The sequence below is a fragment of the Heloderma suspectum genome, chromosome 2 (assembly GCF_057233095.1).
Source record: "Heloderma suspectum isolate Gila_16-S chromosome 2, 16-S_ref, whole genome shotgun sequence".
NCBI classification, from domain to species: Eukaryota; Metazoa; Chordata; class Lepidosauria; order Squamata; family Helodermatidae; genus Heloderma; species Heloderma suspectum.
In genome coordinates, this window is record NC_139459.1 from 138,524,786 (window position 1) to 138,542,032 (window position 17,247).

Below are 17,247 nucleotides of genomic sequence, written 5' to 3' on the forward strand. Positions count from 1 at the left end.
TTTGACCATCTTCCGACCTGGGAGTCCCATCTTCTGATGGTATACTGACATATCTCTGGTTGTACTGATCCATTTAGTTTTCATGGCAAGAATACTGGGGTGGGTTGCCGTTTCCTTCCCCAGGGATTGTATTTAGTCTGACCTCTCTGCCATGACCTTCCTGTCTTGGGTGTCCCTTCACGGTTTAGCTCATGACATCATTGAGGTGCTCAAGCTCCAGCACCACGACAAGGTAACGATCAGCTGACATAAGTGCCCCATCATATGCCATTAAATGCCTGGGAGCAGAGGACAGTCTTAACCTGGCACCGAAACGATGACAGTGTTGGTGCCAGGTGACCCTCAGTGGGGTGATCATTCCATAATCAGGGGGCCACCACTGAAAAGGCCCCCTCCCTTGATGCCACCTTCCAAGCCTCTCTCGGAAGAAGCACTCGGAGGAAGGCCTCTGATGTTGACTTTAGTGTCCAGGTAGGTTCATGTCGAGAGAGGCACTCGATCAGGTATTACGGTCTCAAGCTGTGTGAGGGTTTATAGGTTAAAACCAGCATCTTGAATCAGGCTTGGAAACATACAGGCAACCAATGCAAGCAGGCCAGAATTGGTGTTATATGCTCAGACCATCTAGTCCCAGTTATTCACCAGGCTGCCACATTTTGCACAAGCTGAAGCTTCTGAACAGTTTACGTGCTGCAGTGCACCACGTAGTAATCTAACTTTACCAGAGCACAGATTACTGAAGCCAGGTCATCCCTGTCCAGCTAGTAGGCTGACCATACATACCGTTTTAAATGGGACAGTACCGTTTTTTTCATATTTCCCGACCGTCCCGTCATTTTAATATAAATGTCAATTTTGTCCCGTTTTTAATTTTTTGTAAAAAACTGAACGCATTTATCATAAGGCTCTATGCTAATCAATGCGTGCAGTAAAACTACTAGTGTGACGAAAGAGGAAGTTCCATTTACTTTATCCAGTCAGGGCCAGGCTTCTTGAGCTAGCGATGATCAGACACCGCCCCCTTGCTTGTCTGCAGTGGCGGGGAATTCAAGAGGCGGTCGGTAAGCCCCATTCAGCATGTGGGAGCCAGGAGGGTGAGTCTTAATGTTATTTCTTCTATCATTCTGCCCATAGAGATTCTTTCTGCCCTACATTCAGTTTGATTTGGACTTTTCAGACTCATATTTCAGTTCAACAGGCTGTTAGCTTTTGTTTATTACAGCAGAACTCTCCAGTGGGACATTAGCATATACTGGCTTATGATTGCAGTCAGGGTGTTCATTCCTTTTTTTTTCTTTTTGGTGTATGTTTATGATTTTTTGCAGTCTGGCCACTGCAGTCCTGCATTAGAGTGTTCAGTGTGATATGCCATACAGATTTGTTTACTGCTCATGTGATATTTTGTAAGTATTTTATATATGTATATTTATGTGTGGGTTTTTTGTGTATATGCAATAAATTAGTGTTATTCATTTGTGCCCCTTTCCATGTTCTTTTGCAGTGAGTTTAGGTTGTTTTAGGTCTCTTATCGCCTGAGAGACCACAAAGGGAGCCGCAGTTGTTTTGTTATATTGTGGTTTTTCATGAATACGGAATATTACATAACCCCGTCCCATTTTTGTCATTCCAATATCCCGTTTTTGTCTCAAGGAATTATGGTCAGCCTAAGTTAGGCCAATAGCCAAAGCTAGTAGGAGACATTCTGTGCCATTGAGGCCACTTGAGGCCTGATCCTCAAGTATCAGAGATAGCTCCAGAAGAACCCCCAAGCTACGAACCGGCTCCTTCAAGGGCAGTGCAACCTCATCCAGAACAGGTAGAGCACCCTCCATCCAGTCAGAAGAACCACCTACTAGCAGCATTTCAGTCTTGCCTGAATTGAGCAAGACAGTTTATCAGTCCTCATCCAGTGCATTGTTGCAGACAAGCACTGATTTAGCACATCCACAGCCTCACCTGATGAAGATTAAAAGACGTAGAGCTGCATGTCATCAGCATACTGACGGCAATGCACTCTAAAACTCCAGATGACTCCACTCAGCGATTTCATGTAGATGTTAAATAGCATGGGGGACAAAACCTCTGAGGAACCCCATGCTGGAGAATCTATGGGGCCAAGCAATATTCCGCAAGCAGGAGGGGAAACACGGCAATGCAGTAGCCCCCACTCCCAGCTCAGACAGTTGCCCCAGGAGTACACCATGGTCAATGGTATTGAAAGCCACCAAGAGATCCAGGACTATCAACAGGGTCACACACCCCTGTCTTTCTCTCAACATAGGTCATCATACAGGGCGACCAAGGCTGCTTCCATGCCAAAACCAGGCCTGAACCCCAACTGAAATGGATTCAGATAATCGGTCTCATGCAAGAGTGTCTGGAGTTGGTTGGCAACCACCCGCCCAAGGACCTTGCCCAGGAAAGGAACATTTGCCACCAGCGTAAAGTTGTTAAGGTCTTCATAGAATCATAGGATCATAGAATAGTAGGGTTGGAAGGGGCCTACAAGGCCATCGAGTCAAGGCTCAATGCAGGAATCCAAGTCAGAGCATCCCTGACAAATGGCTGTCCAGCCTCATCTTGAAGGCCTCCAGTGTGGGAGAGCCCACCAGCTCCCCAGGTAATTGGTTCCATTGTTGTATTGCTCTTACAGTCAGGACGTTTTTCCTGATGTTCAGCCGGAATCTGGCTTCCTGTAACTTGAGCCCATTATTCCATGTCCTGCACTCTGGGATGATCAAGAAGAGATCCTGGCCTTCTTCTCTGTGACAACCTTTCAAGTACTTGAAGAGTGCTATCATATCTCCCCTCAGTCTTCTCTTCTCAAGGCTAAACATGCCCATTTCTTTCAGTCTCTCTTCATAGGGCTTTGTTTCCAGTCCCCTGATCATCTTTGTTGCCCTCCTCTGAACCCTCTCCAGTTTGTCTGCATCCTTCTTAAAGTGTGGTGCCCAGAACTGGACACAGTACTCCAGATGAGGCCTAACCAGTGCTGAGTAGAGGGGAAATAGTACTTCCCGGGATTTGGGAGCTATGCTTCTATTAATGCAGCCCAGAAAAGCATTTGCCTTGTTTGCAGCCACATGACATTGTTGGCTCATATTCAGCTTGTGATGGACAACAATTCCAAGATCCTTCTCGCTTGTAGTGTGGTTGAGCCACGTATCCCCCATCTTGTAACTATGCATTGGGTTTCTTTTTCCTAGGTGCAGAACTTGGCATTTATCCTTATTAAATGTCATTCTGTTGTTTTCTGCCCAGCGCTCCAGTCTATCCAGATCACTTTGAATGTTGTTTCTGTCTTCCAAAGTATTAGCTATCCCGTCCAATTTTGTGTCATCTGCAAATCTGATCAGCATCCCCTGCACCTCCTCCTCCAAGTCATTCATAAAAATGTTGAAGAGCACTGGGCCCAGGACTGAGCCCTGCGGTACCCCACTCGTTACCTCTCCCCAGCTTGAGAAGGTCCCATTGATAAGCACTCTTTGAGTCCGATTCTGTAGCCAATTGTGGATCCACCAGATCGTTGTTTCATCTAGCCCACTTTGAGCTAGTTAGCTCATCAGGATATCATGGGGCACTTTGTCGAAAGCTTTGCTGAAGTCGAGATATATGATGTCTACAGCATTCCCACGGTCCACAAGGGAGGTTACTTGATCAAAAAATGAGATCAGATTAGTCTGGCAGGACTTGTTTTTGACAAATCCATGTTGGCTTTGAGTAATCACGGCGTTGTTGTCAAGGTGCTTCCAGATGGATTCCTTTATCATCTGCTCCAGAATTTTCCCAGGGATTGATGTCAGACTGACTGGTCTGTAGTTCCCAGGTTCCTCCTTTTTACCCTTTTTGAAGATAGGGACAACATTAGCCCTCCTCCAGTCATCTGGCACTTCCCCCGTCCTCCATGATTTCTCAAAGAGAATAGACAGCGGTTCTGAGAGTTCTTCTGCCAGTGCCTTTATTACTCTAGGATGCAGTTCATCTGGCCCTGGAGATATCTTCCAGGTCCAGGGTGGATTTCTTCAGAATGGTCTCACCACTGCCTCTTTCAGGCAGCTTGGGACCACTCCCTCTCGCAAGGAGGCATTAATAATCTCTCTGGCCCAGTTGGCTGTTCCCTCCCTGCTGGTTTTTATAAGCCAAGAGGGATCTAGTATGGAAGTGATTGCACCATGTTATTTATATAGTTATAGCTATCTATATAAGATTGTGTGTGTGTGCGTGTGTGTGTCTGTTTAAAAAAGAGGTAATCTGCCCAGCTGAATTACAAGGGGAAGACTGAGAGACTGATAAGGCAAGCCATGAAGCCAAAAGCAAGAAGTGGAAGAAAATACTCTAATGGGGCAGACGAGGAGTTTTCAAGATGAGGAGTAGAAAATGAATGTACTATTAGCTAAGAATACTTACATTTACATTTAGATCCATTCGGAGTCGGACCCATGACACTTTCACAAACATGTAGACAAATCTGCCTAGCAGGAAAACTTGGCAGAGCAAGGAGGGCCAGTAAAAAATGATCTTTTCATAGTCCCCCACAGCCTGTGCAGAGAAAGCTGGATTAAAAGGGTTGCCTGCTGATGCTGCAACTTTCTGTTTCTATGTCCTAAGCAGACTCCCAGTTGTTTCTTACCCTCAGGCCCCGGCACGCCATTGCTTCCCAATCAGCAAAAGCTGGCCAGCTTGCCCCTTCCCCACCAGAAGTATTCAGTGAAGTACTGAAAGTACTTTACTGTGTTAGGCTACAGCAGTCTTCCCCAACCTGGCCTTCCAGATGTTTTGGTCTATAACTCACAGCATTCCAGACCATTGGCCATTCTGGCTGGGGCTAATGGGAGTTAAAGTCCAAAACATCTAGAGGGCACCAGGTTGGGGAAGGCTGGGCTACAGGCTTAGAGCCAATGAGAAGCTGCAAGGGCACCACTATGCCTGGCCTTCTGCCCTCACTAAGCCTCCAGCAAGCAGTATATGGCTTTTCATCTGTCATCTTGAAAACATGTCTAAATACCTCAAATTGAATGGGAAAACTTTGCATAATTCTTAGTTTGAATCAGTGCAAACATGCTAAGTGACCTTTAAGTTTTGTTTTGTGCACCTGTCTAGCCTGCATCTGGAGCAGGTGGCCCTATCACCCCTCCTTGTTATAATAACGGCACTTGCATGCAATCCCCTTCCATTTCCCACAATGGACAACCTAATGGTGTGCATTAGGAACAGGTTGGGGTAGCAGGGGAGAGGACAGGAGCAGTTACATTGCTACCAGAGCGTATGTTAGGGCAGGAATGAAATAAAACATTTTATGCTGAAGTTATCAGAGAAATGGAATCATGAGCAGAACTGTATATTTTTAAAAGATATGTTTAAATGCAGCATTTGGTATATCTTATCAAGGTGTTTCTAGGCTTAGGGCCTCCCTACACACATTACACTCAGAATATAAAAAAAGCAGCCAGGCTCTGACTGTTCTGAAATCTTCTCGAAACAATCAATAGTTTGCTTCAGTGCTGAGTTAACTTGCTCAGCTAACATTCCCTCGCAATTGAGGAGCAGGAAAGATTAGCTGGGTAGGATAATTAGAAATAAAAGCCTGCTGGGCAACAATGTCTTAGCCACAACACTAGCCTTCCCCAACCTGATGCCCCCCAGATGTTTTAGACTCCAACGCACATGGTCAGCATGGTCAATGGTCAGGATTCTTGGGAGTTGTGGTCCAAAACATCTGGTGGTCACCAGGTTGGGGAAGGCTGCACTACACTATACCAGCTCATGTTTGTTTGTTTTTATTTTGGAGCCCTGTCCTGTATATCTGGTATAAAATTTTGATTGCCTTTTCTGGATAACAATAAACAATACATTTTAGTTGCTGAAGTGCCAACTAGGGAATGAGCTATAAACCAGGAAGTTCCCAGTCTGAATCTCACTTAAGTGAAAATTCACCGTGGCCTTAGGCAAGTTATCATCTTGTAGCCATAGACACCCCCCCCCCCAATATTTATACATTTTAACCCAATGGGTGCTGTAATAATACTGGCCCTCCTTACAAGGTTACTATAAGAATTCTCAAGGCAATATATGGAAAGCACTTTGAGCACTCAGGAAAAGTGTTCTATTATATAGTGTCAAGAGAAAAAGAGAGCGTGCCGATGTGTCCTGCTTCACAGAGGACTATATTTGAAGCACTGTCAGTGGACAGTCTGCTTGAAGAGCTGTCCAGTCCATTTCTGGTTTGAAGATAAAGAACCATAAGAAGGGAGACCCCTGCTAGAAGATAGTCCTAGAAGATAAGGCAAGGTATTTGGTTTTTATGCCATTGGCACTAAACAACATACAGGGTTAGATCCAGATTTAGTCAGAGTAGTCCTATTAAAATCAAAGGGACTTAAGTTAATCCAGACTTAGTCATACTTAAAATAGATCCATGGAAATCAATGGGACTTAAATGAGTCATAGCTAATTTAAGTCCCATTGACTTCGATGGGTCTACTCTAAATATGACTAAGTCTGGATCTAACTCATAGCATCCAGGCACTTCAGCTTAAATTACAATTATACTGGATTCCCCATCTCTTCATTTCAAGATCTACTATTACCAAAAGCCCTTTTCAGGAGTTCATTGGGGTACAAGGGGGCTGCCTCCCCAACCTATGTGCATTCATTAGAATGTCTGTAGGGGGTGTAAACCCATAGGTTGGGGGTGGAGCCTGCCACCTGGTTGTCCCTGTCTCCCCCTAGCTCACACACATACACACTCACACTCACTGTACATGATAGAACTCCTGAAAAAGGCTAAAGCTATATCCATGAAAAAGAACAATTAGCATTATTACATAGGTACATACTCACTTGTCCATGTGGGCACTGTACAATGTCCATAATCATGACCACAAACCTGAAAAAAGGGTTAACATTTTTTTTTTTTAATGAAAGCATCAGTCATAGTAGATGCTATGACTGGAACTGGACCTACATGGGCATTCCTTCAACCAACTTGGTGTTCCACAAGTGTTCTGTACTGACACAGGAATTTGCCAGCACCACTCAGACGGCAAAATTAAGGTCTGGCTACCTTCTTAGAACAGAAAACTCAAAACATTTCACCTACCCTAACCTGAGATAATCCATGTAGCAAAAAAAAAAGAAAAAGTGAGAATCAATTTGTTTATTAACACAAATCTACCAGTATTCACATTGTTGTGTCCACAACCTTCATCTGTAGCAGCTTTAGAATATAATAAACTACAGAGCACGCATTGGCTTGAGAACTTTTGGTGGCTGAAGATTGGTTATGTATGCCACTTAACTAAAAGAAACCAAAACCATCCATTCCCCACAAAAGTTGTTTCGTTCAGAGATCTTGGAATATTTCTCAATCTTCCAACCTCATATCCAGCCATTCCCAACTCCACCATTCCTTTGCCCATACAATTCTGGTCTCCTGGCATTGTCTGGCTAACATCCCCTAGTACACAGGGCTGGCAAATCATTTAAAGCAGGGTTACTTTTTCTGAAACTGCAGCATGGCAGGCAGAAATTCAACAGGTGGATGCTTGCCTAGTATGAACATGCAGTGATAAAGTAAGGTATATCTGTTGAATAAAGCATAAAAGCCCTGCTGGAAATACAAGCTGGCAACCCTACTGGCTCCAAGTATTTTCTTGGTGAGTGGCAACTGTGTTCTAGAAGATTCTGAGGTAATCTTTTCAGATTACAGTGGGAATAATAGATTTCTACAGAAATGAGAACTCTGAACCATTTCAGTATATTTTCCTCCTAGAAATAAGTGTAACAATGAACATACGTTGGCCTGGTTCAGACATCATGATAACCTAGGGTTCCAGGGAACCCTGGATTATCCGGATAAAGCAGTGTGCTAGTGCATGGTGCCCAGTTGCTCCTGCTTGGCTCCTCCTGCAAGTGGGAGTGGCTAAATAAACCACAGACCCTCTGTCTGTGGTTTGTTTATCATGACATCTGAACTGGCTTGTCTCTCCTGAAACAATGGCTAATTGTGACATTCAAACTGGGAACTCTGGCTTGTCTCTCCTGAAACAAGTCAGAGTAATAAACCATGGTTTGCTTTAGGCTTATGACTCTGGTGTGTTTGGGGAGAGACAAGCCAGAGTTCCCAGTCTGAATGTCCCAAAAGCCATTCTCATTTGTAAGAGGAGTCAAGCGAGAGCTATCAGGCAGTAAACAAACTGCATGTAAATGGATAAGCCAGGATTCCACAGAACCCTGACGTATTGTTGCATCTGAACCCACCATACCTCCAGTTTCTCAAATACCCATCATTTCCATGAGTGCCATTCCAGCCAATATTTCAGGTTGCTCACCAAGTTCCTGTGTAAAAGAATCCAAGAGAGGCCCCTGCAATCTGGAAACGTGTTGAAAGGCAAGCGAAGAATGGATAGGAGGAAAGACCTACTTCCGTGGCACCAATAACAAGAACAATGGCTGTAATAAGATAGAAAATGGGTCCTGAAATCCCCATAGTAGGAAGGCACTGCAGGTATATATACAAAGGGAGTAGTATTAGGAAGATCCATAGCTCAGTATAGCCATAGCTCTGCCAAGCTGGGGAGAAAAGTGGAACGGGAGAGGTAATACATTCCATCTGCCCTCCCTGTTTCCCCGGTAAGACTGGGCTCCTCCGGATAACCTCTACAGCAAAACCCTTGGCAAGAGGAAGAAGTGGAGGATGCTGGAACACCTGTAGCTGTTTGGACTGACTGGTGGCCCCTACATCTATAAAAGCAGTGCTGTTAAGTCATGGTGGGCCACCGCTGCAGGCTGATCTGGCAGGCGTGACACTACAGGAAGTCACCCTTTGGGCTACTCCTTTGGGGAGTGCTTGTTGTTGAGGCCTCGTATTGATGCATTAGTATGGGAGTAGAAGTGTGATTAGGCTGTCCCAAGGTGAGAGTGTGGGAACGCTGGTGAGTCTGGGACCTGAACAATCCCTAGGTGAGAGTTGGGGAAGGGGCAAGTGACTGGGGTAAGACCCTGGCTATAGCTAAGGATGATAACCTTGTGAATTTGTGAATGACTATATGTAGCAAGGCTGGAGGCCTGGCTTAGCCTTGGTTTACTCTTATTGTATAAGATGATCACTATAGTCCTTTCATTTGTATTTGGATGTTGTGCTGTGTGTGGGAGTTGATGTAGTTCAGTGATGGTGAATGAGGTATAGGTGTGTAATACTGTGTTGGTACTGAGTGAATATGTGGTACTGAGTGAGTGGAAGGTTGGGTTAGGATGTACCGGGCTCAGGGGAGACTGGAGAGGGCACCATTATTACTGTGACCATGGACAAAGGCAGCTATGACATGGGTGGCAGGATTGGTCATCAGAGAAGAAGGGGTATAGATACCTGTAGGACATTCCTCCTTCTGATCCTCCTTCCATCTCTCAGATACCTAGTTGTTCTACTACCAGACACTACAGTCTCATCATGCTGTGGCATAATGCCAGGTCAGTTCATAATAAGATTGAACTCATCCATTATCTGATCATAGATGAGGAAACCGACCTGTTGTGTAGACCTCACTGAGGACCTGAGTGAATGGGCTGGCTAGGGTTGATCTGATCCAGCTTTGCCTGTCTGTACTTAGTTCAGCATCATCCTAGACTGAGGGCCAGGGCAAGGGAGTTGTGGTCCATAGAAATTACATTTTGCTCACCAGAGAACCTATCCACAATATGGTGGGCTTTGAAAGCCTGCACCTGATGTTGGGCCAGAGAAACAGATGAGGATTGCTGCCCAACAGCTTCCCTGCTTGGGCTGACTGAGATGGTATTGGGCGTGGTATTGAGGATTACCAGGACAAGCATCCTGGGGGATTTCAACATCCACACCAAGATTGATTTGAGTGGTCCAGCTCAGGACTTCATGGCCTCCATGGTAACCATAGGCTGTTTCAGTGTGTCATCAACACACAAGGGGAGACATACTCTTGCCCCTGGATGTCAGATGGACAGATAGTCTGATAGGGTTTTTTAAAAATTCCCCATTGTCATGGTCAGACCATATTCTGGTGATGTTTAGTGTTACCGCATTAGTCCCCCCACACACCTGCAGGAATGGATGACCTATTAAAATTGTCTGCCCCTGGAATCTGAGGGATTCCTAAATGCTCTGGAGAAGTTTCCAGTAGCTGCAGCTGATGAACCTGTTGTGCTTCTGATCTCACTATAGAATGGTGAGGTGGGCCCTTGACATGATGGCTTCTGAGCACTCTCTCTGGTGTTGTGGAGCCCAAGTGGCTCCATGGTTTTCCGCAGAGCTTGGGCTGAGGAGACACGCCGGATGAAGGCTAGAGCGCCTTTGGCACAGAACTCGCCACGAGGATGACCAAACACGAGCGAGAGCACACAGCTGTGCCTCCCGTGTGGCAGCGAAATCGGCATAGTGTGCAGCCACCAACTGAGTGCCACTGAGGGAGGCGCAGGCTGCCTAAATGTGTGTGAGCAGGGGGTGGGAGCAGGCAGCATGAATATCTGCCTAGGGGATGTTGTCTTTCTGCAGCTTTACTGGGAAAATGTCCCCCAAACGCCCTAACTGTTGAAAGGAGCGGTTCTTTCTATGAGGGGAAGAAAAGATTATGGAAACCATGCCCCTCCCCATTTTGGCCGATCCCTAATACTTAAATCTTTGTGCCAGTTACTGTATGAACCCGGGGCCTGGTCAGGGTCTGGACTGATTCATGGACTACGCAGAAATGTCTGACAAAGAGACTTTTATCTAGACCCATTTCAGTCGGGCTTCAGGCTTGGGCATGGGACAGAAACTGCCTTCGTCGCCTTGGTGGATGATATGAGGAGGGCTCTGGATAGGGGTGAATGCTCCTTCCTTGTTCTCCTCAACCTCTCAGCGGCTTTTGATACCCTTGACCACGGTATCCTCCTGGACCGCCTAGAGGGGTTGGGCATTGGAGACACCGTATTGCGGTGGTTCTGGTCCTTCCTCTCCAGCAGGTACCAGAGGGTAGCATTGGGAGAGGAGATTTTGGACCTGTGGCCACTCACTTGTGGGGTGCCACAGGGTTCCATCCTCTCCCCAATGCTATTTAACATCTATGTGAAGCCGCTGGGGGCTATCATCAGGAGGTTTGGGATGCAGTGCCATCAATATGCGGGTGACACGCAGCTCTACCTCTCGTTCAAATCTTCACCACGGTTAGCTGTAGAATCCCTGTCCAAATGTCTGGAGACGGTGAGTGGCTGGATGGGGAGGAATAAACTGAAGCTGAACCCTGACAAGACCGAGGTACTTTTGGTGGGAGACAAGAGGAGGCTGGGGGATGTTGGCCTGGTGTTGAATGGGGTACAGCTACCCTTGAAAGACCAGGTCCGCAGCCTGGGGGTCATTTTGGACTCCCAGCTGTCCATGGAGGCTCAGGTGTCAGCTGTGAGCCAGACAGTGCTGTATTAACTCCATCTGATACGGCAGCTGCGCCCCTTCCTTTCCGACCATCTGCTCCCATCACTAGTACATGCCCTGGTCTCCTCTCGTTTAGACTACTGTAATGCGCTTTACATGGGGTTACCCTTGAAGACGGTTCGGAAGCTGCAGCTGGTACAGAACGCGGCGGCTTGCCTGATTAAAGCAGCTGCTGGCGAGATCACATCACTCCAGTGCTGAAGGAGTTGCACTGGTTACCAGTTGTTTTCCGGGCCAAATTCAAGTTGTTGGTTTTGACCTTTAAAACCCTATATGGTTCCAGCCCAGCCTATCTTAAGGAGCGCCTCCAGCAACACCAGACAGGCCGCTTAACAAGATCAGCCTCGGATGGCCTTCTCTCTGTCCCATCAGCCAGGACAGCTAGACTGGTGGGGACGAGGAAGAGGGCCTTTTATGTGGTGGCCCCCACTCTGTTGAACTCCCTCCCGAGGGAACTCCTCCATGCCCCCTCTTTAATGACCTTCCACCGTGCATTAAAAATGTGGTTGTTCAGGCAGGCATTTGGGGTGGGTTAGGGTATTTTAGAAAACATTTTTATTATAGAATTTTATTGTTTTAAACTGTTTTATTATATGCTGTACATTGCCCAGAGTGGCTGGGTGACCAGCCAGATGGGCGATTAATAAATTTAATAAATAAATAAAATTTTACCTTGAGCCCACTGGGGCATCAGTTGGCCTGGGCTGTATCCTTCGGAAAACATAATCATGACTTTGTTGGCTGTAGCTCCAAAGGCAAAGCCCAGTGACCACCGATTGTTGAATGCCCCCACCAGATCCAAAGGTCTGTGAATAAAATGACATTCAGACTCTCTACAGGTTCCAATGGCAAGAGATGGGGATTTGGACTAAATGTTAGGATGGAAGTCCTTAATGGCATGACGGGAACAGACTGCCTGAGATGGTGGTGGACTCTCCTTTGCTAGAGTTTTTTCAGCAGAGGCTGGATGGCCAACCATCAGGGATGCTGTAGGGTTCTGCTGGGAAGTATCAGCACCCCATTAGCAGATGTATGCCCAATTCAGGATGGTTAAAATGATTGACTTAAGAAAGGTGAACCTAGAATTAATAGCCCAGCTGTGAATTCAAGAAGATAAAACCCATTAAGTGAGAGTAAGTACTAAAATTCGGTCTGTTCTTCTAGGTAATAAGTCAGGGAGATTGGGAACTGACAGTCTGTCTTGTGAGTCACACATGCATGTTCATCTGCTTTCATTTTTGGAGAAGGAACCTAGGAGTCTGAGGCCAGTATTTTAGTCTGCATGAACTAATGTAGCTCATGATGGTCTGTAGTGAAGTAGTCACTGAATGAAATGAAAATAAGGAAGTAGTGCTCTGGTCAGCACTCAGCCAAGTTCCAGGCATGGTATGAGGGCAGATGATGAATCCACCTTGCTGAAGCTAAGCAGGTGTGGCTCTGGCCAGTGCCTGGATGGGTGACTGTCTGGGAACCCTGCATTTGATGAAGGAAAAAAGGTGGGATATAAATCTATTACATAAATGCCATGCTGCCCAGCATACAATAAGACACAAGTGTGGCAGGGCAGAACCAGCCCAGCTTCCAGGTTCTGTAGCAAAAGAATGTATGCAGCACTGGAAAGATGGCAACCTTAGCTCTTTGTGGCCAGTGATGGCTTCATCTGCATAACAGCAGCAAGAGCCACAGGTAGCAGACGTCTGCAGTTAAAAAATGGCAAGTGGGTCCCATAATGCAGGTTGGATTTGTGTCTTTGCTTGTTTTAGGCATTCATGCCCTGCACCTTTAGCATTGCTGTTTCTTGGGCAGCTAAAAGTGGGTTAAAATAAAGTCCCAGGTTTACACAGAGATTTCTTATTTAAACTCCAGCATCCTAAGCTTCTCAGAACCGTGTGGCTGGCTGCAAGGAAGCCAGTTTGTACAGTCTTATTAGCCATGATAGCTACGCTGGATTCTACATGTTTAGAAGTACGGTGGCCATTTGTCCTACTTTACAGAGAACAGTCCACCTCCCCCAGTGATGCCCTCCATATGTTTTCAGCTCCAGTTTGAATCACCCCTGACTATGGGCAATGCTGGCTGGGGCTGATGAGCATTTTAGTCCAAAATGTCTGGAGGGCACTGTATTGAGGAAAGCTGCAAATTTGAAGGACTATCAGAGGACACTCTGACCACCCTTGAAAACACAACACTGGTCCTTTGGCCTGATTCAACAAGGCAGCTTATCTTAATTGCTTCTGACCTAGGACCAGTGTTTGGGTCACAGATCAAGGAAGCTGCCATGGCAGATATCTTTGAGCTATTTTGCTCACATGTGTCCCATGACGATGCTTCACTCAGGCACTGGGATTGTACCTGCATGCACAAGATCTGTCCTGACATATAATGTGAGAATGAGCTTTTGCTAGGGCCTGCCTCAGTTAAACCTATTCTCTTGCCAACAGCCCCACACTTCTATTTCCCCAGCCTAAAACCTGGTGTTGTAACCAAACAAAGGTGCCGCAAAGTGTCTGTCTAGACTCACATCACAACCCCACACCTCCTGTTGAGAAGGCGACATTTTTCATCTATGGGGCTTCTCCTGGCTCTTTTTTCAAGGCAGGACAGCATCACAATTATGGCAACCTACAAGAAGGGGGAAAAGCCACAAATGTGCAGCCATGTCAAGCAATGTCTCTGTCAGTCATTAGAATTTGCCTGTCAAATTAGTCTACTTACGGACGGAAGAAGTGAATAATGTAGAAAGAGTTCCAAGTCTATTGAACTTGTACAGGTTTCATTTTTTGTCTGCCTGCTCAGGAAACAGAAATGTAGATAACAGATTTATCTGAAAGTGATATTAAAACATCAGAAAAGACAGAGGAGGGACCGACTAAGGTCATGCTAATGGAACGCTAATCTTCTTGACTGTGCTCATGGGAAGTTGGTACATTGGATTCACTCGGGACTTGATTCAGTGTTGGGTGCACCAGGGCCATGTCTGCTTCATTTCACCCCTGGGTAGGGGGGAAGAGCTGTCAGAGGACGAAGGAAAAATGCTGCCGACCAGTACTCACTCATGAGCGAAGACACCGCTCGTATCGCTGCATATGAAGAGCAGCCCATGGAAGACAGTGCAGCTCCAGGGTTGCAAGGGAGTGGATCAGGTATTTCCTGTGTCCCCCCCACCATGCCAGGGGGTAGCTTTGCCAGAGGCAGTAAAAGGAAGCTGGGGACAGGGCCGTGTTCCAAGAAGCAGGGCTCCTTAGCCCTGCCTCTTGCGCTGCCTGCGACAACAGTCTCAGTGAGGGAAGTGAAGTCAGAGAGGTGGAAGGAGCAGGGCTGCCCCAAGGCATTTTGCTGCCAGAGCCAAAGGACAAGATGGCACCACCCCTCCCATTCCACATACAGAAGCCGGCCAGGCTAGCCGTTGAATTTCACTTTGGCACTAGCAACAGGACACTGTCTTCCACCACCTGAGGGCAACAGGTTAGCTTGTGGGCGCAGGGTGGCCATGTGGTACACACAGCTCTGTCCCGTCCTCCAACAGAAGGGAACGGCCAGGGGGACTCGGGAGGAATGGCTGGAGAGTGTTTCGCCACTGCCACCCTTTGCCTGCCAGCATTATCCACCGCCTGAGGCGGCCACCTCGCTCTGCCGGCCCTGGGAAGAACACGACACTCCCACCTGCTCCCTGCCCCATCCGCTACTGAGCTTGTTGGGGTTATGACTTGGCTAACAGACCAAGGGGGCAGGAGAAAGGCTGGGGGCAGAGCTGCTCTCCGGAACTGAGCTTGCCTTATGCATGCTTGGCTGGACTACGATGTCATGGCAGAATGGCAAGGGAGGGACGAGTGGTTAAGAGAGTGGGGCAGGGACTGGATGGGGCTCACCGTTCTTCCCTGTCTTCTCCCTGCCCGTTACGTTTGCTGAGGCTTTAACTGGGTGAAAATCAAAAGGGTGTTGTGGGAGTATAATGCAAATGCTAACATGTTCGTGGAACAAGTTGCCCGATTCTGAAGACAGACTGTTAACAATCCCTGCCAGCAAGCAGGCTGCACCAGAAACTAGCACCATCAAACCTCAGTGCTTCTTGGGGCAGAACCCAAACCCTTATTTAAGTAAATGGAACTGCAGGGGAACATTTATGTGAGAGAATAAGAGTAGGCGTTAGCCCCTTAGCTCCCCACCCCCATCCACCAATTTTTCCCTGCAATTTAGCAAAATCTGTAAGAAAGAAAATGATATGTACTTGAGCTGTTTTCAGTCTAATACTGGGTTGTTTTTTTAAAATTGTGAGAATGTCCCCGAATTAAAATTTCTTGGAAAAAGTTGTATATACTACTGGGTTGATGGCTCTAGATATGACACATTTTTTAACCCATGGTTTATTTTGCTCAGATGTTTTGAAATATTAATTTCCATGGTCTGTAACATTTGGCTGTGGTAACAATATTAATAGCAAGCAAATTGCATGATCAGATTGGGGAAGGCAGATCCAAAGCAAAAGCCTTGCATCTCCTCCCTTTCCCTGTCTCATGACATCCAATAAACAAAAATGCATGTTATAACATGTTTGTGGAACAACACGTTGCCTGATCCTGAAGACAGACTGTTAACAATCCCTGCCAGCAAGCAGACTGCACCAGAAACTAGCACCATCAAACCTCAGTGCTTCTTGGGGCAGAACCCAAACCCTTAAGTAAATGGAACTGCAGGGGAACATTTATATGAGAGAGTCAAGAGTAGAAGTTAGGTGCTTAACGCACACACCCCTGCTGCCACTCCCATCCACTTCTTCCCTGAACTGCTTCAATTATTTTTTTCTTCCCAGGCAGGCTTATTTATGGGGGATATTTGTGGGGGGAAATATGTTTGTGTGAGTGTGTGTGTGTGTGGGAGGCTTAAGCACCCCATTCCCACCAGCTGATTATCCTCTGCAAATGCTCCCCCTTTCCCCATGTTGGCATTATGAGTCCATGACTCCATATTTACTATGAAACGTATCATTCCACCCTTACTTCTATGGCCTGCTGTCCATCTAGCATAATATATGAGCTGTCTGGGATCCAGCATTGCTAAGTGCGGTACAACTCACCCAAAGCAAGTCCCAATGTTGTTCACTGCTCAGACTTACCACACCTCAGAGGAGGCCGTCATGGCAATGCTGAGAAGATCTGGTCCAGTTAGATGTATGCAGTTCTAGATGCACAGCTAAGTGACGATACACACGTCAGAGGTTCTGGTGTCCCTATGCGTCTTCCTTGTTTTCCATTTGGAGTTCTGTCATGCTTTTTTTTCTGTTACCTTTGACCATTCAGGATTACAAAGTTAAGTATGCAGTAATTCTCAGCTCCCACAACACTCCCCATGGAGAAAAAGCAAACATTTAGTTAAATATTTACCTCAGTCATAACAGCATAAAGAGGAAGCTGAGAATTCTGCAGCCCATCGATTGGGAGCTTTTCCTGTTATTCACAGACACTATTGCAACTGAGAACAATTAGTAACCCCCCCCCAAACACCGACAATCCAAATGAAGTGACAAGAGTACAAATTTAACGTGAAAGGACTGAGAGGGTACACAAGATGCCAATCTGAATGACTTCAACAGCAAGGGCAGGGCTGACGACTGCAATATCAAGTGATTATTTTCATGCATGAATGGGCCATTTCAGAAAGAGCTGATGCTACCTCACCCTGCACTGTCCTCAAACTCATTGGAATCAGTTTACAGTACACAGTCCTCTGCAATGTAAGTCATTAAATTTGTGATCAACTCTGAATTGCACTTGGATTACAGAAGGAAGAGGAGGAGCCTTGTTTTTTTTATT

At 46.4% G+C, this 17,247-nt stretch overlaps 1 protein-coding gene across 1 annotated transcript in view; it reads right to left on the minus strand.

The window, feature by feature from the left end:
• The window catches only part of LOC146352817 (stimulated by retinoic acid gene 6 protein-like), a 38,226-nt gene extending 21,469 nt beyond the window's left edge, over window positions 1–16,757 (minus strand). Inside the window, exons 1-7 of the mRNA XM_084834935.1 lie at window positions 16,551–16,757; window positions 14,153–14,225; window positions 13,959–14,059; window positions 12,110–12,243; window positions 8,331–8,451; window positions 6,841–6,886; window positions 4,408–4,539 (exon numbers count right to left, since the gene is read on the minus strand). Coding sequence (XP_084691061.1) covers window positions 4,408–4,539; window positions 6,841–6,886; window positions 8,331–8,451; window positions 12,110–12,243; window positions 13,959–14,059; window positions 14,153–14,225; window positions 16,551–16,573 — 630 coding nt within the window. The 5' untranslated portion in view covers window positions 16,574–16,757. The remainder of the gene's footprint in view (window positions 1–4,407; window positions 4,540–6,840; window positions 6,887–8,330; window positions 8,452–12,109; window positions 12,244–13,958; window positions 14,060–14,152; window positions 14,226–16,550) is intronic.
• Window positions 16,758–17,247: the final 490 nt, after the last annotated feature.